Genomic DNA, 25,680 nt, shown 5'->3' with positions numbered 1-25,680 from the left:
AGCACAGACCTTACACACTGGAGCCCCAGCTGTGTATGGAGGCTGCCCCAGTGAGGTCGCCTGTATTGTGGGATTAGGGGGTCGATAAAGGTGGAGAGGTCCTAGATTTGGGGCAGTTGGTGGAGCAGTAGGGGCTGCATCCTGCACATTATGGGGAGGTGATGGTGCAGGGTCAGTGATGGTGGGTACCCCCCTCTCTCCCCCACTCTTACCTTGATAGTCCCGTCCATGGGCAGCTGAATGCAGAAGAGGCCAGTGATGTCCCGCACATTGAACCGGTTCTCTAGCGCCCCAGCCCCGCTGTCTCCTCTACCCCTGCTGCCTGTCTATCTCCTCTGCTGCCTGTCTATCTCCTCTGCCCCTGCTGCCCGTCTGTCTCCTCTGCCCTGCTGCCTGTCTATCTCCTCTGCCCCTGCTGCCCGTCTATCTCCTCTGCCCTGCTGCCCGTCTGTCCCCTCTGCCCTGCTGCCCGTCTGTCCCCTCTGCCCTGCTGCCCGTCTATCTCCTCTGCCCTGCTGCCCGTCTATCTCCTCTGCCCTGCTGCCCGTCTGTCCCCTCTGCCCTGCTGCCCGTCTGTCCCCTCTGCCCTGCTGCCCGTCTGTCTCTGCCTCCCCTGACACTCTTCACCGGATGAAAGCTTTTTTGGTCATTTTGGGAAGTGAAGTCACTGCCTGCGCATCTACATCATATAGAGACAGGATATATGCGCCCGGAGATAAGGCCCCTCACATCAGCAGCCGCAGCAGCAGCAGCATTGTCCCTGCTGCCCCTTCCTGGAGACCCCCCCCCCCCCTCCCAAACTCCTCTACAACTACAGGCAAACTTCTCTGTCACTCACTCAACTTCCAGGCTCCCTGGCTGCTCCTGTACAGTATATGCTCTATGCAGGCGGCGGGGGGCACACAGGGGTCCCCCGATCTCTTAGTGTACCTTTCTGTGCTCCACCAGTTTCTTTAGATGCATTATATCCTTGCGGCCACAGTCCAGTGTAATCCACAATGCTATCCAGCCACAGGGGCAGGTACAGGGCAACCAGAAACCAGGGGTCCTCAGGGAGCAACCACAGGGTCCTCCACAATCAGGGTCCAGGATCAGGGGGGAGTAAGGGTCCTCCAATAACAGGTAATGGGGTACAAGGTGAGGTTCCAGCAGGATCAGGTATAGGGTGACAGGATGGGGTCCTCCAGGATCAGGTATAGGGTGACAGGATGGGGTCCTCCAGGATCAGGGGGGTCATGGACCCATTTGTCGGGGGTCTCTTATGTTGCTCCTCTCTCTCCGGCTCTGCCTGAAATTAACCTCATCAATTCTAGTGCAATTTCCAGCGCAGCTGCGGGGCAGGGGGTGCGGGGGCTCTGGTGGCTGTAGGTAAAGGAGGGAGGGTCTGTCTCCATCCATGTAGACTGGAGGAGGAGGGTGATGGAAAGGGGACTCCCGGCCCCCTCCTTCTGTCTGCTCCACAATCCAGGGGTCTGCATCCAGGTCCCCAGAGCCCACCACATCTGGATGCTGCTTGCGGGGTCATTTCTCCCCTTGCCTGGGGCCACTAGAGCATCAACCCTGCAGAATCCGAGCCCATTAACCCTTCAGAGACCCCTGTGCAGAGAAAAAGTAAACTGCGACTTTATAAGAGTGTCTGATAATATTATAGCGCTGGAGAGCTCGTTACAGTGTGTCAGCTGCTGCAGCCAGGGTGTATCAGGGTCCGGCGCTGAGGGATTGCCGCTCTGAAGGCTCCGCATGCATAGAGCAAGTCCTACACAATATATAATACATGTACAGCCAGATACTTACAGATACATATAGAGACCCACATATACAGCCAGATACTTACAGATAAATATAGAGCCTATAAGGGGGGACCCACATATACAGCCAGATACTTACAGATAAATATAGAGCCTATAAGGGGGGACCCTTATATACAGCCAGACACTTACAGAATATAGAACCTATAAAGAGGGGACCCACCTATACAACCAGGTACTTACAGATAAATATAGAGCCTATAAGGGGAACCCAGATATACAGCCAGATACTTACAGATAAATATAGAGCCTATAAGGGGGGACCCTTATATACAGCCAGATACTTACAGAATATAGAGCCTATAAAGAGGGGACCCACATATACAGCCAGATACTTAGAGATAAATATAGAGCCTATAAGGGAGGACCCACATATACAGCCAGATACTTACAGATAAATATAGAGCCTATAAGGGGGGACCCTTATATACAGCCAGATACTTACAGAATATAGAGCCTATAAAGAGGGGACCCACATATACAGCCAGATACTTAGAGATAAATATAGAGCCTATAAGGGGGGACCCACATATACAGCCAGATACTTACAGATAAATATAGAGCCTATAAGGGGGGACCCTTATATACAGCCAGATACTTACAGAATATAGAGCCTATAAAGAGGGGACCCACATATACAGCCAGATACTTAGAGATAAATATAGAGCCTATAAGGGGGGACCCACATATACAGCCAGATACTTACAGATAAATATAGAGCCTATAAAGGGGAGACCCACATATACAGCCAGATACTTACAGATAAATATAGAGCCTATAAGGGGAACCCACATATACAGCCAGATACTTACAGATAAATATAGAGCCTATAAAGGGGGGACCCACATATACAGCCAGATACTTACAGATAAATATAGAGCCTATAAAGGGGAGACCCACATATACAGCCAGATACTTACAGATAAATATAGAGCCTATAAGGGGGGACCCTTATATACAGCCAGATACTTACAGAATATAGAGCCTATAAGGGGGGACCCACATATACAGCCAGATACTTACAGATAAATATAGAGCCTATAAAGGGGAACCCACATATACAGCCAGATACTTGCAGATAAATATAGAGCCTATAAAGGGGAAACCCACATATACAGCCAGATACTTGCAGATAAATATAGAGCCTATAAGGGGGGACCCACATATACAGCCAGATACTTACAGGTAGATATAGAGCCTATAAGGGGGGACCCACATATACAGCCAGATACTTACAGATAAATATAGAGCCTATAAGGGGGGACCCTTATATACAGCCAGATACTTACAGAATATAGAGCCTATAAAGAGGGGACCCACATATACAGCCAGATACTTACAGATAAATATAGAGCCTATAAGGGGGGACCCACATATACAGCCAGATACTTACAGATAAATATAGAGCCTATAAAGGGGGACCCTTATATACAGCCAGATACTTACAGATAAATATAGAGCCTATAAAGGGGAACCCACATATACAGCCAGATACTTGCAGATAAATATAGAGCCTATAAAGGGGAGACCCACATATACAGCCAGATACTTACAGTATATAGAACCTATAGGGGGGACCCACATATACAGCCAGATACTTACAGTATATAGAACCTATAGGGGGGACCCACATATACAGCCAGATACTTACAGATACATATAGAGACCCACATATACAGCCAGATACTTACAGATAAATATATAGCCTATAAAGGAGAAACCCACATATACAGCCAGATACTTACAAAATATAGAGCCTATAAAGGAGAAACCCACATATACAGCCAGATACTTACAAAATATAGAGCCTATAAAGGGGGGGACCCACATATACAGCCAGATACTTACAAAATATAGAGCCTATAAAGGAGAAACCCACATATACAGCCAGATACTTACAAAATATAGAGCCTATAAAGGGGGGACCCACATATACAGCCAGATACTTACAGAATATAGAGCCTATAAGGGGGGACCCACATATACAGCCAGACACTTACAGAATATAGAACCTATAAAGAGGGGACCCACCTATACAGCCAGGTACTTACAGATTATAGAGCCTATAAAGGGGAACCCACATATATAGCCAGATAATTACAGATTAAAGAGCCTATAAAGGGGGGACCCACCTATACAGTTAGGTACTTACATAATATAGAGCAATAAGGGGGGGACTACATATACAGCCAGATACAGATAAATATAGAGCCTATAAAGGAGAACCCCACATATACAGCCAGATACTTAAAGAATATAGAGCCTATAAAGGGGGGACCCACATATACAGCCAGATACTTACAGAATATAGAGCCTATAAGAGGGGTCCCACCTATACAGCCAGGTACTTACAGATTATAGAGCCTATAAGGGTGAACCCTCATATACAGCCAGATACTTACAGATTAAGGCTGGGTTCACACTATGTATATTTGAGGCTGTATTTGGTCCTCATGTCAGGTCCTCATAGCAACCAAAACCAGGAGTGGATTGAAAACACAGAAAGGATCTGTTCACACAATGTTGAAATTGAGTGGATGGCCGCCATATAACAGTAAATAACGGCCATTATTTCAATACCACAGCCGTTGTTTTAAAATAACAGCAAATATTTGCCATTAAATGGCGGCCATCCACTCAATTACAACATTATGTGAACAGAGCCTTTCTGTGTTTTCAATCCACTCCTGGTTTTGGTTGCTATACAGCCTCACAAATACAGCCTCAAATATACATAGTGTGAACCCAGCCCCCAGAACCTATAAAGGGGGGACCCACCTATACAGCCAGATACTTACAGATAAATATAGAGCCTATAAAGGGGAGACCCACATATACGTCCAGATACTTACAGAATATAGAGCCTATAAAGGGGGGACCCACCTATACAACCAGATACTTACAGATTGTAGAGCCTATAAAGGGGGGACCCACATATACGTCCAGATACTTACAGAATATAGAGCCTATAAAGGGGGGACCCACCTATACAACCAGATACTTACAGAATATAGAGCCTATAAAGGGGGGAGGGACCCACCTATACAACCAGATACTTACAGAATGTAGAGCCTATAAAGGGGGGGGGGGGGAACCACCTATACAGCCAGATACTTAGATTATAGAGCCTATAAGGGGGGGCCCTTTATAGTGCTGATCCCCATCCTGGGTAGCCTCTCTAGCTGTTGCCAAACTACAATTTTCTGCCCCAGGTTGGAGAACATTGCTATAAGTATATACAAGTATATACACCTGGTTTGTCATTTATGAGCCAGGAGGCTGAGGGTGGACAGAATGGGAGGTGATATTAAATATAGACTATCATTCACACCTAGCAGCCTGTATACCGCGCTGTTATTATCAGTGCAGCAGGGACACAAGTGTTTTCAGCTATTGCAAAACTACAACCCCCAGCATAGGCGGACGTGCTGGCGTGCTGCTGGGAGCTGTAGAGTTGTAGTCTGCAGAGCCTCAGGCCAGCGGCTCCTGCTCCCTCAGAGTGCTGCGGTACCGGACCTGCTGCCGCATGTGCATTTGGCCTCTGGGCTGCAGTGAGATTTGTTTTTACAGAAAATAGTGAAATGTCGCGGAGCTGCTAAAGGGCGCAGCTCACGGGTCACTGATACGCCTGAATGGATGCTGTGAAGTCATCGCTGAGGGTCTGCTTCCAATTTACCCCTCAATCCCTGCCCCTTACCAGACTGGGGTACACAGGGAATATTAACTCTTCACTAACCGGTGGAGAAAAGTAAGATCACACCGGGTCTCATCCTATGGCGCTAATCGCGGCCAGGATGTTGTACTTGTGTGCTTCATCCAAGCCTTGGGCCAGGTTCACACCTCGGTCTCTCTTCTCAATGCTTTCTATCCAACCAGCTGTTATACAGCGACCTAGTCTTTGCGACCCCCCCCCGCCTACATATAGTCCAGACTCAGATCTGTGGATAAGGTTTATTAAATCCCCTCCATAATCATTGGAAGCCAGGTATATATAATATAGCATTGTAATAGGATATGACATGGCTGACAATCGGAGGTCTATGTATTCTCTGTGCTGGGGCGGTGGATACATTGTATCTGCTCGGATGGTTACAGTGTATCTTCCCTCCTGTACTTCTTGCTGGCATAGACCCCTCCTGTGTGCACGGAGGCGACCCCAGCCTGTGGAGTATAACCTAGATATGAATGCTTCTCTTTGTGCACTGGCACAGGGTTTAGATTGTATAAAAATAGGGAAACAAGGAGCCGTTCACACAGAGAGCATAGCACCCTCACCCCATCCTTCTGTGGAGACCACATCCATAATCCAGGGGGGCAGCCCTCTATAGACAGCCAGGGGCCTACATGCTGCAGTCTGCTGCCTCAAGGATTGTTCCCCTGGATGGAAACTGTAGATTTATAGGGGAAGCCCAGCCATGGATGCTTCACAGTCCCAGGGATAAATAAGAATACTCTATGGTACTTGGGGACATTTATTTGTATGGAGAATGTAGGCTCTGCTTGTATATAGACTGTATGGTTCTTGGAGTGACAGTCTATAGGAAAATAGTCCTTGTAGGAAGACTGCTGGGTTATGAGGAGTAGCCCTTGTACTGAGACCACAGGGTCCTAATATAAAGACTGTATGATTCGGAAGGATAGTCCTTGTATAAAGACTATATGGTCTTTATATGGAGACTGCAGAGCTGTGGGTAATGGCCCTTGTATGAAGACTGTGGTTCTGGGAAGTAGCTCTTGTATTGAGGACCATAGGCATATTGGGGGTCTTTGCACTGTACTTATCATTAAAGGAGAAGTCCGGCGAAAATTTTTATTAAAGTATTGTCTTGCCCCCCCCTCCCCCCCCCCAAAGGTTATACAAATCACCAATATACACTTGTTATGGGAAATGCTTATAAAGTGCTTTTTCCCTGCACTTACTACTGCATCAGGGCTTCACTTCCTGGATAACATGGTGATGTCACAACCCAACTCCCAGAGCTGTGCGGGCTGTGGCTGCTAGAGAGGATAATGGCAGGGGGACACTGAGGGACACAGGGCACTGTAGGGACAATGAGCATCCCTCTGCCATCATCCTCTCCAGCAGCCACAGCCCACACAGCTCTGGGTCTGGTCGTGACATCACCATTTTATCCAGGAAATGACATCACCATGTTTTCCAGGAAGTGGCATCACCATGTTATCCAGGAAATGAAGCCTTGATGCAGTAGTAAGTGCAGGGAAAAAAGCACTTTTCCCGTAATAAGTGTATATTGGGGATTTCTATAACATTGGGGGGGGGGGGGGCAATGCAATATTTTAATAAAAATTTTCACCGGACATGATGATCCATTAACCCCTTAACGACAAAGGGCGTATAGGTACGCCCTATTGCCGGTAAGGGCGTTCAAAGCGGGGCCACGCGGCGACCCCGCTCTGAAACGCGGCGGTCCCGGGTGCCGCGTGTAGCCCGGGACCGTAGGTATTAGCGGGCACGGTCCGATCGCCAAACATGACAGCTGCATCCGATTACCGGATCCAGCATCTCCCTGGTGTCTAGTGGCGGAGATCGCTCCTCCGGGATGTTATCCCGGAGGAGCGATCTCCGTTTCTGAAGCCAGCCGGGGACCGCTCCAAGATGGCGCCGTCCCCGGCTCGGCACTCGTTTGTTTCCGGCTGCAGCAGCCGAAAGCAAACGAGTGCCGATCTCATGGATCTCTGCAGCATATCTATGCTGCAGAGATCTCAATGAGAGATCAAAGTATATATACTAGAAGTCCCCTAGGGGGGCTTCTAGTATATGTGTAAAAAAAATAAGAAAAGTGTTGTTGTGAATAAAAAGCCCCCTCCCCTAATAAAAGTCTGAATCACCCCCCTTTTCCCAGGTTATAAATAAAAGTAAACAAATAAATAAACAAACATGTTTGCTATCGCCGCATGCGTAATCGCCCGAACTATTAATTAATCACATTCCTGATCTCGTACGGTAAATGGCGCAAGCGCAAAAAAATCCCAAAGTGCAAAATTGCGCATTTTTGGTCGCATCAAATCCAGAAAAATTGTAATAAAAAGCGATCAAAAAGTCATATATGCGCAATCAAGGTACCGATAGAAAGAACACATCATGGCGCAAAGAATGACACCTGACACAGACCCATAGACCAAAGGATAAAAGCGCTATAAGACTGGGAATGAAGCGGTTTTAAGTGACGTATATTTGTTGACAATGGTTTGAATTTTTTACAGGCCATCCGATACAATATAAGTTATACATGTTACATATCGTTTTAATCGTAACGACTTGAGTAACGTGCATAACAAGTCAGTTTTACCCCAGGGTGAATGGCGTAAAAACACATTTCCCCCAAATAAACAAAATGCGGGTGTTTTTTTTCAATTTCACCACACATTGAATTTTTTTCTGGTTTCGCAGTGTACTTTATGCAAAAATTCAGCCTGTCATTGCAAAGTACAATTAGTGACGCAAAAAATAAGGGCTCATGTGGGTTTCTAGGTGGAAAAATACAACTGCTATGGCCTTTTATGCACAAGGAGGAAAAAACGAAAACGCAAAAATCGAAATTGGCTCTGTTCTTAAGGGGTTAAGCTGTTCACAAAAAAAACATTAGAGAGAGACATTGAGGATAATCCAGTCATTAAAGATTCCCTCCAGTAAAAGGATTGTGTCCTCTGGTAAGGAGCAGGGCAGAAGCAAGTGGTGAAGATGGAAACACACACTGTAGGGTTTTTTTTTGTAAACCTCATTTTTCAGTTTTTGTGCCAAAACCAGAAGTGGATTCAAATGGGATGGAAAGTATAAAGAGAGGACTTGTACTTGTAGAAGGATACAAAGGTAATAAACTGATATGTACAAATCCTTATTGATTCCAGCGTTCAGAAGTTGCCTCTCCTATTACATACTGTTCGCTGAGGTTTACACAGTTATCTATATATGGGCCATTCCATCCAAACTGAACCTTTTCGTAACACCCGTAACACCTAGTTAAACATTTTTTTTTAACGGCTAATTAAAAAAATGCAATTTAACCACAAAAGTTATAAATATTCATTAAGACTCTTAATGTATATTTATAACTTTGGTGTTTAAATTGCAGTTTTACTAGGTTTAACTAGGTGTTACAGGTGTTACGAAAAGGTTCAGTTTGGATGGAATGGCCCATATACAATGTATTATGTATAGCCCTGACTAATACTGTCTTCTCTCCTTGTGTTGGTAAAAGTTATGTTGGTGTTCCCTAAGGAGAATCCATCTGCTCCACTTATATGCCTGTTTTAGTTCTTACATATATTGCTTATTAGGTAACAATTCTGGAGCATATTTTCTTAGAATTCAGCAGTCTGTAATTCCTCTTTTACAACAAAACTTTGGTAAAGCTTTGGTTGTGACCAACATTAAACCAGTATTCCCAACTTTGTCAAATTTGCGTTATCAATAGGATATGCCATAAATGTCTGATGCAGGAGGATTCCACACTTCTGTAGGAGCAAGGCCATAGAAATGAATGGAGAGGTATACGAACATGCACAACCGTTTATTCTGCCTCACTAGACAGGTCAGGGGACCTTGTCTTTACATAGGTGTGAAATCCCACACCTGTCAGACATTCATGGCATACTATATGGATATGCCTTTAATATCCAGCGCAGGAATATTCCTTCTCTATATGGCAGTAACTATATATATATATATATATATATATATATATATATATATATATATATATCATATATATATATATATATATATATATATATTATATAATTTTTTTTTTTTATTACAACCATTTTTTCTTCTTCAAAGGATAAATTATGATTTTTAATTGTTCTACACAATTTTTAAAAAACAAAAAAATATATATAATATTTGTGAAGTGAAGAAATGCAGCTGCGCCCCTGTTTTTGGGGTGTTGTTTTCCTGAGTCTTCCATACAATATGAGGGACATGTTAACATTATTCTGCAGATCAGCACAGTTACAGTGATTGCAAACTACTAGACACGGATAGTTTTCTTCCTATTAGTTTGCATAGGGATTTTTATTAGACTCCTTTCTGGCAGCATTACAGGGCTGACACATTCCCTGTAAATAACCGAGGGTTATCAGTGATTCCTTAATGCATCAATATATGGGTATACAGTAATATTATTTTATAGGGCACATGCAATAACCTCTGTGCTGTTAATTTTGTTAAGCACTAGAGAGCTCTAGAACTTAATTCATAATTCAGAGCATAAGGCTGGGTTTACACCAAGTTTTTGCAATCTTTTTTTTTTCCATCTTTTTTTGCAAAAAACGGATGAAAAAAACTCATGCGTTTGTGTGCATTCATTTTGATCCGTTTTCCATTGACTTTCATAATAACAAAAAAAAGGATCAAAATGTTTTTGTCACAAGATGAGGTCGACTATGTTTTTGTGTCCGTTAAAAAAAAACAGATCTGTTTAGATCTGTCTTTTTTTTTATAATGGAAGTCAATGGAAAAATGGATGCACACAAATGCATCAGGGTTTTTTTTCCATCCGTCTTTTGCAAAAAGCGGATGAAAAAAACATAGTGTGAACCCAGCCTAATTTTGCAGAAATCCATACTAGCATAAAGCCAAGGCAGAACTACCAAATGTCAGCTTGTATTCTTTGTTTTTTTCTGAAGGTTTGCACAATACATAATGTATAACTATGTGTAAGATGGTGAGACACGGCCGTCTACAGTAACCAATCCCGGATCACTCAAGATTTTTCTTTTTTTATGGAAGAAAATCTGTCAGGGGAGATTACAGTCCTTTCTTAGGTGGAGTTCAGGGTGTGAATATTGGTATAAAAGGAACCGATCTTGGAAAAAAGTCTCAGCCAATTTGGGAGGAGGTCAGTGCCCTGATATCATGTCCAGCTGAGAGGGAAGATAAGGCGTAATGTGCAGAGCAGCGGGGCAGATGATGAGAAACTATTTGTCCATTAGTGTTTTTTTACAACAAAAAAAAAATTTAAATTGTTCTCCAGTAATCATAAAGGTTTTGTAAACCGCAGCTTTTCAAAATAATTCAGTGCCTCACCATTTTATGAGCTCTGTTAATAAAGGGAATCTGCCATCATACTGCCCGAACGATGAGTCCCTGGTGGTCTCTGCCTGCTGGTGCAGCCTTGGTTGATAGATCTCTCCCTGTTTTGGTTATAGGATAAGAGCTTTCTGTCAGAGCTGGTGGGGTGTGGAGAAGCCGCCGGGGATGCCCTGATGACTTGTGGTTCAGGCAGCGTGAAAGTGATGACAGATGACAATGTGGAATAATGAGCTAATTACATACCCAGATGACACTGAGACATTCGCTTGTTCTGAAAGCTAAAATTATATCTATATTTTTACAGAACAGTCTGTTAGTAAGCGGCAGAACATTGTAATTTCTCACCATTTTCTGTGAGCTGTCAGCTGAGCACAAATTATGTTAACAACCATTGGCAGAAACCTAATACTCTTCACAGCTAAAGGTTTGTTACAGTTGTTTCCAGTCTAGAATATGTGTGAGCTAAACCTCCAAGCAGCAGAAATCTCTCCCCTTATTGATCTGTACAGATTTTCAGTTTACATTCATTGACTGCAAGCAGCTATTTGGAAATAATAAGGCAGTGAACTACAAATGATCACCGGTCCAGTGATTTGGTTATAACTGCTAGATCAGTGGGATACTGACTACTGGATCCCTATCAACTTCCAGGATAGGAGCCCTATATCCCCTGTTATATGGAGGGTGTGTTCTGTCCCACCATTCAGAATCTCCATCTCCAGTCTCAAAGAATTTAAATTAAACTCTTAGCTCACATTTTGGATTGCTGCTCCAAAAGGAGGCATGGGACCCCCTTTTCGGCATTCGGTGAGGTTCCCAGCAGTCACACCCAAAACAGTATAGCGATTATATATCTAGTGAATGTGTAGTAATTTCTTACCAGAATTCCCTTTCAGGATTATGTTCCTTGAACACTCAGGACGTATGTCAGCATCATGTCAACAAATATCACAGTGTACTTCTAATGAGCCATTGAGTTGAATGGACCGAAGTAATCAATTAGTGACTATGTTCAGTTTGATTTACAAGCATATACGTTGATAGCATGGTCTGCTGTGCTGTGAAGTCCTGTAAATTAAAATTTTTGTGTTATATTAACTATGTTTGGAAAATGGACTGTACATAGTTTATAGTTGTCTACTTAAGTCCATTTAACGCAATCGGGCTGTCAGAAGGACATCGTTGTATTCATTGGCAAGTTCTTGGACAGGTTGCTGATGTTTTTCCTGAGTGTATGGGGAAAACCGTAGTTTCAACATAGATAAGGTTTGGGTTACATGAAACACTTAACTTTTCGAAATTCTTATTTAATATTTGGTTTATGACATGTGTTCCCAATATGTTATATAATTCAGTACGAAGTAAAGTGGCCAAACATTGAACACTGGTCATTAAAGGGGCAGACACTGAAAGATAACAGCTCGAAAATTTGCATACCCTGCGCACCAATTAATCTATAAGGACTAGTGGCATGTCAGATTGATGGCTACCAGTGAGTGTAAGGGCTGATTACACGGGATGATTATCCTTCGAAAAATCGTTACATTGTTCGGATTTATTCTATAATCATTTCGAGTAATTACAGGCACCGATTGAACGACTAATGAGAAATTGTCGATAGCTTATTTAGACCTGGACCTAAAATCATCGTTGATCATTTGCAAATTGTTTGGCGGCTTCCACAGATTCTGTAGGTGTAATAGCTCTGAAACTAATGATCAGGAAGGACAGGACGACTGCAAGAATGATCGCACGTAATGATCATTGTATGTGAAATCAGGTGAACGATTTCAAAGTTGTTCGCCAAAGCAGTAGTTTGAAATCATTTATCATTAATCGTTAATCATCAAAAAATCACTACGTCTTATACAACTCTAAAAGGGTTCCAGTCATTATAACTTCCAGATTATTGGAAATCTAGGTCCAGTCTCCTGAAGGCATCTTTTTGGTTTTCTGCTGGTTGAAAAAAATAAATAAATACCGTATTTTCCAGTATATAAGACTACTTTTTAACCCCCAAAATTCTTCTTAGAAGTTGTGGGTCATCTAATATGCCGGGTGTGGTCGCCCCATATGGTGGGGGAGCTAAAAAAATGGCCACATCCCCACCGTATGGGGCGACCATAAATGGTGCGCCTCCCATACATTACCGGAGACTGAGATCGCCGAACCTCTCCCAGGCAGCCGAGCGTCTCATCGGAGAAGCTTTGAGATGCTTGTCTGCTGGGAGAGCTTTGGGAGAATGAGAGGCGTGCTGGAAGTTCCCGAAGCCTCTCTCATTCTCCCAAAGTTCTCCCGGCGTCCGAGCCTCTCCGTTGAGACGCTCGGCTGCCTGGGAGAGGTTCTGGGATCTCCGACGCATGTGGTTTACGTCACACTGCCTGCGCCGGGGGCAGTACGGGAGGCGTGCCGATGCCGGGAACGGGCCCCAGGTGAGTTAAATGTTTGTTTGTTTTTTATTTAGCTGCAGGGGTTAACATTTTCCAGCATATAAGGCGAGCCCCAGACAATCTTCTTAAAAGTCAGTGGTCTTCTTATACGCCCAGTTGCCTTATACACTGGAAAATACGGTAAATGCAAGAAAAACCAGCCAGTACAGAGTGTCACAGCTTAATGTGTCTGTCAATCAAATGACTGCCTTCTCTGTGAGTGCGCAGATGACCAGGACTTCCTGTGTTTGGTCTCTTTTTCTTTTAAACCAGCACAAGACTAAAAACCTGTCTTCAGGAGACAGGACCTGGATACACCTTTGTTTTGCTTTGCATGATAATTTAAAAAAAATAGTTTTAAAATATGGAAGGAAAAGGGAGTAAGGACAGCCTCAGACCTTCTGGATTTGTAAAAGGGGCAATGGTTGACCCCTACAGAGACAAAACAGAAGTACACCCTAGGAGATAACCATCTCCTAGCCATATTGTGAATCTCCTTCTGCAAATCAAGCTTAAGAAATGCACAAAAAGAGTGCAAACCTTTGACAAAGTAGTTAGCACAGGCTCCCTCTTTGTATCCCTATCCACGTTGTACAGAGCCATGAAAGATTAAATATCTTACTATTAACCTCAAGTGTATCGTTAGTAAATTGGAAACAATTGTTCAGGAACCTGATATGTGTGACAAAATTCTGACAGGTTGGGATAAAGTAAAGTCCTGTGTAGTAGGGGGAACCTTTTTCAAACTCATGTACAATGCTACCTTTCCAGGGAAAATCCTTTTTCTTTCAAACTGGTCTCAGAAAGTTATATAGATTTTGTAATTTACTTCTATTTAAAAATGTCCAGTCTTCCAGTACTTATCAGCTGTTGTATGTCCTGCAGGAAGTGGTGTATTCTTTCCAGTCGGACACAGTGCTCTCTGCTGCCACCTCTGTCCATGTCAGGAACTGTCCAGAGCAGGAAAGGTTTTCTCTGGGGATTTGCTCCTGCTCTGGACAGTTCCTGACATTGACAGGTGGGAGCAGAGAGCACTGTGCCAGACTGGAAAGAATACACCACTTCCTGCAGGACATACAGCAGCTGATAAGTACTGGAAGACTGGAGATTCTTAAATAGAAGTGAATTACAAATCTATATAAATTTCTGAGACCAGTTCATTTGAAAGAAAATGATTTTCGCTGGATAACCCCTTTAATTTCCCTGCTTCTCCCCTTAATACGCAAAGGCTGACAGTCTGTCATAAATGTGGAGAACCAGGGGCAGATTTGTGGCATGCTATATAGACTTTTACATACACAGTTCATCTCTGATGGTCTGTGAAAATGTACATTAACAGGCACTGGTCTACAGATCTCTTGCTTTAACCCCAAGCCTTGTTATGTCACTATATACTACTTGAAGATATTGTGACAACCCAAGAACCTTCCATTTATAAAAATTCTACATATAGTTCTCTTCATGACAAAATGAGCCTTGCTGGTGTCTTGGCTAAAGAACTTGGTACATACTTTGCATGAACAAGGAGAAGTCCGGCAAAATTTTTATTAAGGAATTGTACTGCCCCCCCCCCCCCATAAGTTATACAAATCACCAATATACACTTATTATGGGAAAAGCTTATAGGAAAAGCTTATAAAGTGTGTTTTTCACTGCACTTACTTCGCTTCCTGGGTAAAATGGGGATGTCACTTCCTGGTGATGTCTTGACCCTACTCCCAGAGATGTGCGGGCTGTGGCTGCTGGAGAGGATGATGACAGGGGGATGCTCAGTGTCCTTCCAGTGCTCTGTGTCCCTCAGGGTCCCTCTGCCATCATCCTCTTCAGCAGCCACGGCCCACACAGCTCTGGGAGTTGGGTCGTGACATCACCATTTTATCCAGGAAGTGACATCACCATGTTATCGAGGAAGTGACATCACCATGTTATCAAGGAAGTGACATCACCATGTTATCCAGGAAGTGAAGCCTTGATGCAGTAGTAAGTGCAGGGAAAAATCACTTTATAAGCATTTCCCGTAATAAGTGTATATTGGGGATTTGTATAACTTATGGGGGGCAGTACAATACTTTAAAGGTGAAGTCCAGCAAAAAAATTTATTTTTATTTTTAAAGAGTGTCTAAAGCAAGTATTGAACTTTTGACAGAACAGAGACAGAGCACCATAAGTAAAAAGAAGTAGCTGCTTTCTTTAAAAGTGGAAGTCGTTTTTTGTTTCTCATTACTCAACTCAATGGTGAAACCATTTTGCAATACGTGGTACTTGAAGGGGGTTGTGAGCAATACTTTGGGGGTCTTGCAGTTGCCTGCCTCATGCCTGTCTCATTCCTTAAAGGAGAAGTCCGGCCAAAATTTATTTTTTATATGTTATTACTTATGGAAAGTTATACAATTTTCTAATGTACATTAATTATGGGAAATGCTCATATACTGCTATTTCCCTTAACTTAGTGTATCAGGAAGTGTTAGAATTCTCTCAGAAGCAGTGACGTCACGACCAACGGTGTAATTCCTATGGAGTGTCCAGTAGGGGGCGCTCTCTATATAGAAGTCAATGAGTACCATTGACTTCTATATATAGTGCGCCCCTGCTAGACACTCCATTGAAATTACAATGGATGTGTGTATGTAATGTAATGTACTGTACTTTGCGATTGAATACATTTATGGAATACTTTGGGGAGCAAGTGTCCTTGCTCCCTAAAAGTATCCCATAAATGTAATCAATAAATACATTTGCTGGGCACCGAGCAGGGAGGGAGAGAGGTGCCATCTACCTCCCCCCTCCTTGCTCGGTGCTGAGAACATATACAAAGTACTACTCCCCCATTATCTGCAGATAATGGGGGAGTAGTACCTGTGCTATCTTATCGCCGCCCGCGCCGCCGCTCACACAAGTGCTGCCCGCTTCTTGATACACTAAATTAAGGGAAATAGCAGTATATGAGCATTTCCCATAATTAATGTACATTAGAAAAATGTATAACTTTCCATAAATAATAACATATAAAAAATAAGTTTTGGCCGGACTTCTCCTTTAACTATCACCCTCTCTCCCTCCTTTTACTTACGTTTTGATATCTTGCTTTTCGGGCTGGGTTCACACTATGTATATTTGAGGCTGTATTTGGTCCTCATGTCAGGTCCTCATAGCAACCAAAACTAGGAGTGGATTGAAAACACAGAAAGGATCTGTTCACACAATGTTGAAATTGAGTGGATGGCCGCCATATAACAGTAAATAACGGCCATTATTTCAATACCACAGCCGTTGTTTTAAAATAACAGCAAATATTTGCCATTAAATGGCGGCCATCCACTCAATTACAACATTATGTGAACAGAGCCTTTCTGTGTTTTCAATCCACTCCTGGTTTTGGTTGCTATACAGCCTCACAAATACAGCCTCAAATATACATAGTGTGAACCCAGCCTCAGGGTGTATGTCATGATGGCTGTATGCTGTCTGGCTAATTTGCCCAGGTATTTGGTTGCCTATATACAAAAGTTCTTAAACATGGAGATAACTAATGGTGCGTTTACACGGAATGATTATCGTTCAAATTTTCGCGATAACGATCGCATTTGAGCGATAATCAGCTCTTGTAAACACAGAAAACTATCAAGCGACGAGTGAGAAATCGTTTATTTTGATCTTTCAACATGTTCTCAAATCGTCGTTGGTCGTTCGCTAAAAATTCGCAGATCGCTTCGTGAAAACAGTCTTTCACCCTATGTGTGAGATAGGCTTAAGCGATCTTAAAACGATAGCAATAACGATTTTTCCTAACAATATATCGCAGTCTTTAAACATGTTTTAAAGTCATCAGTTGCACCCACACATCTATTACACAGAGAGTTGCATGGGCTCAGCTGATGACTGTAAAGCATGTTTAAAGACAGCGATCAGCCGATTTTCAGCTCCTGGGCTGACTGAGGTCTCTATTACTTGGGGCAATACCTGCCTGATTTGTCAGGTAATCTCGGTCTAATAGTCCTGCAGCTCTCCCTTAGGGCCCTATCTCTAAAATCTATAAATCAATATTTAATCTATAACTCTATCAATATCTTAGATGGAGTCATAGAGACTAGAAATAACTCCAACTATCAGATCTACAACTCTGTTCATGGTGATAACAGCCTCAGAAATTCCCAAATCTAACTGAGTTAAGGGTTGAGTTAGACCCATCCAACCCCCGAGCCAACACTTCCTTCCCAGTCTAGTGTTTTTTACCGCTATGATTCTGTATTGTTATTCCTCATAGGTTCTCTCGTATAACTCGTAAAGATTGTCTCACTGGCGTGCATTCACACTCTTTATCAAAAAACAGAAGTTTTGTCACGGTGTAGATGTTTTGGCAGACAGAAGTATTTCCGTGGGATGACAACTATAATACACACTCCCAGGCCTCCCTCCGGCAGCTATGTGAGGCGCACGCTCAAATCTTACTCCTTTTACATCAGTTTTGTCATCCTTATAGAAAGGTCACGTAACCAGCGCGTTCTTTGGAAATGAATCCAATCCGCTGACTTGCAAGGGGCTGGAAATCTGACAGATGGAGGTAACAGCTCTCATCTTACTCAGTCTGGAGCTGGAATCGGCAAACATGGGATCCAGATGTTGCCCGAACGCGGCTTTGTTTACATTCTTTGCAACTGTTGTGGAAAAACTATATAATGTGAAATCCAGAAGAGGTGTGAAATGGGAAGAAACAGGCTTCTTCTGCCTACGTCCTGGGAGCCATATAGCATTTAGAACGTGTTTGGTTTGGAAATGACTACCTGTCAGTCAGATGCTGAATGGAAGGACCATTGGACTGTGACGAGATGGTCCATAATGTACATTGATGTAGCCCCATACCATGGCATTGATATGGCACTGCCCCTTGCATTGATATATAAACCACATATGAACCATCTGCATGCTGATCTGTAGTCTGTTATATTAGTACTATACATCCAAATGCACTCTCCCTGCTTTACTCCCCTAGGACATATAATGCATGCAGGTTATTAGTAAAAAAATACATAACTTTACATTTATCCACTTTGACCCTGATTTGCCCAAACTCAGTATGTCCAAGCCCATTTATATCATATGCACATCTTCCTAAACTGTACCCTTCTACAAAGCTTGGTGTCATCTCCAAAGATAGAAAAACAGTGCTTTGACGTCCATCCTCTATGAACATTGTTGTACACCACTTATAACCGGGGATCATTCAAAGTGGGAATCATTGACCACCGCTCTCTAGGTACAGTCATGGAGCTAGTTTTACAATTCAGTTACAAACTAAACTTTATAAACCCATAGGGGGACATTTATGCAGATTCGCCCCTTCTCCCTGGCGTACGCCTGCCGTATGCCCCGCTCGCCCGATGGGCGGGAGGAGCTTCGGGGGGGGGGGGGAGGGGGGCGCGTGACAAGGCAGGGAAGAGATGTGGCCTCCTCTCGCACCTCATTTATCATGATTTACACCTGCTCACAGGTGTAGATTTCGTACGCCAGGCGCAGGTTCGAGTGCCCGGACGGGCGGATTCACTAAGAGGCGCTGGCCTCTTAGTGAATTCTGCCGGGGGAAAGGGGGCGGGAACTAATATACAAGTACGCCGGTCTTCATAAATCCCCCCCATAGTCTAATTTTCATAACAGACGTCTATTAGGGGCAATGCCAAACTCTTTTGCAAAATCCAGGTACACTATAGCAACTTAGTGATCGGTGCAATTTTGTCTGTATTTATGTCCTGGTGTATCTGTATCTACGTCCACATCTGCATAAAATGTTGAACAGGTAAAAAAAAAAAGTGACTAGTTTGCCTTGATTTGATCCACGTTTCCGTAATAAAATGCAGATGCAATAGACTTATATTCGATAATCCGTGCCACAATCACGACCGAGTGATGACATGTTCTGTTTTATCCAGGTACGGATAGCAATACGTATCATCTGAATTGACTCGTATGATTCAATGTCACCTAAAATTGTTTGTGGTCGCAAATGCGCGATCTCTGACAATTTCATGGACTGTGTGAATGCAGCCTTATACATGGGCACTTGGGCTTCACCCTGCTGTTTTGGCTGCAATGATCAATGCACGTGGGAGCCGTATGGCATCATTGACTCTTCTAAGTTCGCCCTTTTGTGGTGCCCCTATAACCTGTTTACTAGGGTGGGAGCTGCGTTTTTTTGGTGCTTTCAATAGAAGTATGACCCTATGATTAAAGTTTATGTAAACTTAACTTATTATCCCCTATGCCCTAACGGGATGAAAAATTAAATAAGAGTTGAACCCATGGTCCTAAACCGCTCTGTTCAGGTCTACAATTTTACTTCATTCCTAAGATCAGCGAAGGGGTCAGTCCCCTACTGGTTTGCAAGTTATCCCTTCTTTTGTGAATAGGCTATAACCTTTGAGAATATCCCTTTTTATTTATTTATGGTTACCCCCTTTTTTCCAGCTGCCATTTTTCAGGGGTCATCCAGAGAATGAACAATCCACTCTATTTGCAGTGAATAACCTCTCCGTGTCTTCCCCCCAACCCCACGTGAACTTGATGGGATTGCTACATGAGGCTGAGGACTGTACTTTATTTTTTTTTTTCTTTCCTTTTTTTGTTTCCTCTCTTTTTATCTACAATGAAAAGTCAAGTGGGTCCTAGGTGGGGAAACCTCAATACAAACAGATGTTTTTCATTGCAGAAAATGGATTAACAAGATTCTCAGATTCAATGCAGCTGCGGCCGGGGAGACAGTTTGATGTTCATCTGGTCACACTTGTACAACGAGCACAACTATTACACCATAAAACTGCTCTCTCTATCACTTGCTAACACAAAGCGCTTTTATACAACGCCATTGAGATAGATGTACCCCCCTCCACTCCCCAGTCTGCAAACCTGACCCCTCTAAACACTACCTAGAGACACACATGTAACTTACACCAATAGCGGCAGGGCCCGGTCTCTGCTCGTGATGCCATTAATCACAGCCCCATCTACACTTGGCAACCTGAGAGCACAAATATCAGTCCTGAAATTGGCTACAAATGATTATTTTTACTAGAATATTCTGCATTATAATAAGACCGTGGCCCGTATCATTGCATTGCAGCATATGTGATGTCTGCTTATGGTTTTGATAACAACATATGGGAGGCCAGCCTAGTCCATTAAATACCTGTTTGAAGATACAGACCTTATAAACATATTGTTTTTCACCTTTGCATTAACGTAGATTCATAAGTGTGTGGACAGTAAATCTATGGCAGGTTTATGTGTTTCTGGACTTTTCCTGGTGCGGTAGATCACATTACACAGCATCGGGCACACATGAAACTACTCCATGTCCAGATGGGTTTTAGGGCCAACAAAAACACTGATATGTCCTTCTCCGTCCAGGGATACAGGTCAGCCATGACATGAATGACCAGAAGCGCCTGAAGAATATCTCTGAACATTTCTGCTGCTCCAAACATCTGCAGAACACATGACACTATCAGAAAGGTACAAACCAGAAGAGACCTCCCATACTTTGTGTCTACATTTGCAGTCTGTTTATAGCTCTACTGAAAAATTCTCACCTACTCATTTAATAAAGTATAATAGTCATTCAACCAAACAAGAAACTGTAGTGTTTTGGGGGTATTGAATTTCTTGAATCTCCAAAGTTACAACATGAAATTGTTTTTCTTAAGATAGATGCCTTGTACAATTGGTAAAGGTCTGACTGTTCTGACTCTTTCAGTTGCTCAATACAAGCAAAATACGAAGAAAAAAAGATGGCACTCACCAGCTGGGTGTTGAATCTTCCGGCTTTATTGAACATGTGAGGATCGGGGGAGTAGGGAGTCGGGTGACCGCAGTTTAGTTGCAGAACGCCGCTTTGTCTAACCCAAAGTTGCATTTTGCCGCTAAACTGTGGTCACCCGACTCCTTCCTCCCCAGATCCTCACATAGTTAATAAAGCCGGAAAATTTCAATACCCAGCTGGTGAGTGCCATCTTTTTTTCTTTGTATTTTGCATTATTTGGATACTGCTGTTCAAGATTAAGCACCAGCGGGGCTTGTACGACTTATGGTCTGCCGGAACATTTACTGTGTTTGGGAACTAGAGCTGTGCCATCTGCTAATATCCTATTTGTTGTTAATTTTAAAAAGTATCTGTCATTAAAAATAACTTTTGATATGTCATCAGGCATGTTGAAAGCTTTTGATCACAGTGGGTCTCGCTGCTCAGACCCTCTGTGATCAAGAGATCTAGCCAGGGAGAGAACGTGAAAGTTATGGCTTTGTAAGTCTATGAAGCTACATTGTCTGAATTAGTGGCCGGCTGGGAAGTGGATTGCGCTACTGCGCTCTTTCCTGGCTATATCTCTTTAAACCCTCCACAGCTGGTATGATGACATGTCAAATTATTTTTAATGACAGGTATTCTTTAAGGTAGAGTTCTCATAGTGACCCAAATTTACCAAAGCTATATAACTCTTATCGCAAACTTAAAGGGGTTAACCAGGAGTTAAAAAAAACAAAAAAAAAAACATGGAAAGCTATTTTTTTGCAAAACCAGCACCACCCCTGTCCTCAGTGAATAGAAGCAAGGCGGAGCGGAGGAAAAGTCCTGCCAGGTAATGTATGGTGCAAGGGCTGCAAGGACATCGGTAACCATGTCCCTGCAGCCCTCGCTCAATGATCATTGGGCCGTTGAATTGGGCCCAGTAAACGAGCGCCACAGTTATGACGCGGCAGAGGGGGGCCGGCATGAGGGACGGATGGAGCGGTTCGGCCGGCCTCCCGAAGACTAAGTCATTGCCCCAAGATAGCAGACAGGGGTCAACACGAGATGCGATGAGTATAATGCAGCCCACTTCTGACCACTAAGCCTAAAACTAAGCTGAGTGTTCCTATTTGGTCTGTGATCATAAGGGGGAGGCTGCTGGAAAGTGATCTAAATATATTACCAGTAGTTAGAGAAGACAATAGCAGCTTAGCCTCCTATCCCCTGTAGAATGATCTCTGCACATGTCACAGAGCATGCTTACAAACTTGTCCCGTACACATAATAGCGGCTGAAGATGCTCATTAAGTACTGTTCCTCTCTTGATATTCTGTTACCTATTGATTACATTCAGATCAATAAACCAGAACATTTATAGGATTTATAGAAACGCATAGAGATGAATCTAATGAATGTATAATGTCCAAGACATTATGGGCATCCACGGCTGTTACGTAGAGGAATGAAAACAGGATGTCGCATACGCTGTCGGCGTGTTTATTTTACATTCATAAGAACAAAACCTTTGTAGTTTATTTTCTGCAGCGGTTGCCTGTTTACTGTGTGACAATGGAAGGAAATGGCACAGTAACCCTGCACAAAACAGCAGATTAGAAAATAAGGCGTTCAGGTTGTATTCAAAATAAATCCTCAGCCAACAAATGGTTATCGTGTGTGTGTAACATGGACAGAGAACGACCCCAAAGTAAAATCATTGAATTTATTTAAAAGGGTAGTGCGGCAATTATTATTCACTAAATTATTCACTAAATAACACACATTACAAAGTTATACAACTTTGTAATGTGTGTTATGTATGTGAATGGCCCCCTTTCCCGTGTTCCCCCCCACCCACACTAGACCCGGAAGTGTAGTGCTCTATACTCACCTGATTCGTGTCGACCCCCATCCGCCATCTTGTAACAATGATGTCATCTTCGGGCGGGCGGCCAAACCGCTCCGACCGTCCCGCGATGGTTCGGCCAGCCGTCCGAAGATGACATCATTGTTACAAGATGGGGGTCGACATGAATCAGGTCAGTATAGAGCACTACACTTCTGGGGTGAGGGGGAACATGGGGAAGGGGGCCATTTACTAACATAACATACATTACACAGTTGTATAACTTTGTAATGTGTGTTATTTAGTGAATAATTGCTTACCGCCGCACTACCCCTTTAATGTGGCCCTTCCAGCAAGATGGCAGTCTATATTCAGCAGTAGATGTAATGGGTTTCATGTTTTAACATTTCATAGATGTAGAAAAAGTAATAAAATCTTGTGCAAAGTTTGTAAAGTTAAATACACTGATAGTATAAACCACAAAAATACTTATTTTAATCCATCCCAAGCCCCATTCACCTCTGGTCACAGATTGTCAAAAATGCCTGACAAAACTGCTCCTCATATTCTGCCATTTTGCCATGTCGGGCACTGTTCATGTGTATAGTGTAAGAGATGTTGCCCTGCCGTTATTTTGGTGGCAGAGCAGACCAATAAAAATTACGACTTTAGAGGGGTTATCCAACGCTACAAACATATGGCCACTTTTCCCCCCTCTCTTGTCTCCAGTTCAGGTGTGGTTTGCACTAAAGCTCCATTTACTTCAATGGAACTGAGTTTAAAACGCCACCCAATCTGGAGACAAGAGAGGGGGAAAAGTGGCCATGTTTTTGTAGCGCTGGATAAACCCCTTTAGCCTATCACTAGTGGGAACTCACTGAAAACGATTTATTATTACGTTAAGGGGTTCTTCCACAAACAAAACTACATTAGGGTTTGCCTGCTGGGACCCCCACCAGCCTTAATGATTGGGGTCCCGAGTCTCTCTTCTGAGTGGAGTGGCAATCCCATATGCGCATTACTGCTCCATGCAAATGATAGTCAAGCACAGGGCCGTATTTACCACTAGGCACCCATGGTCCGGTTCCTAGGGCAGCACCTTGCAGGGGGACAGAAAAAACTAATTTTTTTGTTTTTATTTTTTTAGTTTCCCTCCTCCCGTTCAGACTTGCCAGTAAATCTGGTGTCTTTTCCAGGGGGGTGGGGGGTATGGTGGTATTGGTCAGGTATGGTATCGCCAATAGGTGCGTGACGATGGGGCGTCTTCAGGTTTAGTGCCTAGGGCAGCAGCAGCTGTTAATACAGCCTTGGTCAAGCATTGTACTTAAAGGGGTACTTCAGGACTTTAAAACTTTTAATATATTGCTGCCCTTATATACAATTAAATAAAGATGCTATTCTTGACCATGCTCCCCTGGTGTCCTCCTGCGGTGTCTCAGGGTCCCCCACTGACTGCAATATGGAATAAAAAATAAAATTCTGAATACATAGAAGTAGTGTTCTTGAACTTGAGCTAAAATCATCTTTAAACCTCTAGAATGTGGCAATGTGACACAGGGTATTGAGCAGACCCCAATACTTAGCTACATACACATGTCTTTAGTTGACCTGATGTAGTAAAATCTGTGGGTTTCCTATGGGTAAGTAATGTACCCGCAGATTTTATAGTGTGTTCTATGAATGAAATATTTGACTTCTGTCCTGAAAGCGTTCACCAGCATCCACATTATAATTAGTAGAAACTTCGGGGTATGAGACGGTAACCTGCTAATATAGCTCATACAGAAGAGCTGCTGTCACAGGGGACATTGCTGTTTACACTTTATCGGGCCCCGTAGGCACAGAACAGTCAGGGTGCCCATGTTGACCCCTGTCCACCACCAAAAGTGTCTACAGTGGGCACATGAACACCAGAAGGAGAATCAGTGGAGCATGGAGCAGTGTAAGAAAGCCTGGATTGATGGATTATCTTTTCCATCATGTGGATGGGCAGGTAAGTCAATTACACGGTGAAGAGATGGTACCAGGATGCACTATATGCCCTCATTTAATGACAAGATGAAGGGCAGTGTGATGGGAAATGCTCTGCTGAAACCTTGTGTCCTGGCATCATGTGGATGTTACTGTGACCAGTACCAAGTACTACACCAAGTACCCCCCTTCACAGCAGCAGGATCCCCTAATGGCAGCAGCCTATTTCAGGGGGGATAATGCCCCGGGGGCCACACTGCAGACGTTGTGACAAAGAGGTCAAAGTGTTCTCCAAGTTCCCTAGATCTCAATCTGATTGATCATTTGAGGGATGTCCAATCAATGGAGTCTGCACCTCATACCTTACAGGATCTGGCCATGTTCACACTACGTAAGTACCACAGTAATCACAGCTGTTGTAACAACGGCCGTGATTTCTACGGTACTTACGTAGTGCTGCACTTGAGGTAATCCTGGCCAGAGTGTATACACATAGTATACACTTCGTCAGGGTTCCCTAGCGGCGCCACAAGAAACTGATATGTCTCTATCAGTTTCCATGTCAGTTCACACAATGGCCGGAGCCACACGCTCCATTTTGTGCAGTGGGAAAGTTGGATGCGGGGGCGCGTATGCGCCCCCATCGCAATTCAGCGGCAGTGAAGGTAATCCGGCCGGTCCTGCAGTACCGACCAGGATGATCTTTTCAGACACTGGTTGTTCCGTGATGCTGTGATTGTAGCTCTTGACTTTGCTCTGTTTCTTCAGTTTCAGGCCTCTGTTTTCTCCTCTTTCTCCCC

General features: G+C 43.4%; 1 protein-coding gene and 1 long non-coding RNA gene across 4 annotated transcripts in view; one reads left to right on the top strand and one right to left on the bottom strand.

Moving 5' to 3' along the window:
- Positions 1–674, bottom strand: part of FLI1 (Fli-1 proto-oncogene, ETS transcription factor) — a 62,308-nt gene extending 61,634 nt beyond the window's left edge. Inside the window, exon 1 of one of the 2 annotated variants that reach the window (XM_069946508.1) lies at positions 213–674. In XM_069946508.1, the coding sequence (XP_069802609.1) occupies positions 213–230 (18 nt within the window). In that variant the 5' untranslated portion in view covers positions 231–674. The remainder of the gene's footprint in view (positions 1–212) is intronic. The other variant, XM_069946507.1, reaches the window with a different exon arrangement.
- LOC138768581 (uncharacterized) overlaps positions 1–20,878 on the top strand; it is a 95,023-nt gene extending 74,145 nt beyond the window's left edge. For both annotated transcript variants that reach the window (XR_011359168.1, XR_011359169.1), the window contains one exon: positions 20,691–20,878. This is a non-coding gene — a long non-coding RNA (uncharacterized lncRNA). The remainder of the gene's footprint in view (positions 1–20,690) is intronic.
- Positions 20,879–25,680: the final 4,802 nt, after the last annotated feature.

The sequence above is a fragment of the Dendropsophus ebraccatus genome, chromosome 12, assembly GCF_027789765.1.
Source record: "Dendropsophus ebraccatus isolate aDenEbr1 chromosome 12, aDenEbr1.pat, whole genome shotgun sequence".
Taxonomy (NCBI): domain Eukaryota; kingdom Metazoa; phylum Chordata; class Amphibia; order Anura; family Hylidae; genus Dendropsophus; species Dendropsophus ebraccatus.
The sequence above is the reverse complement of the archived record's forward strand: the minus strand, read 5'-3'. Positions and strand labels throughout refer to the sequence as shown.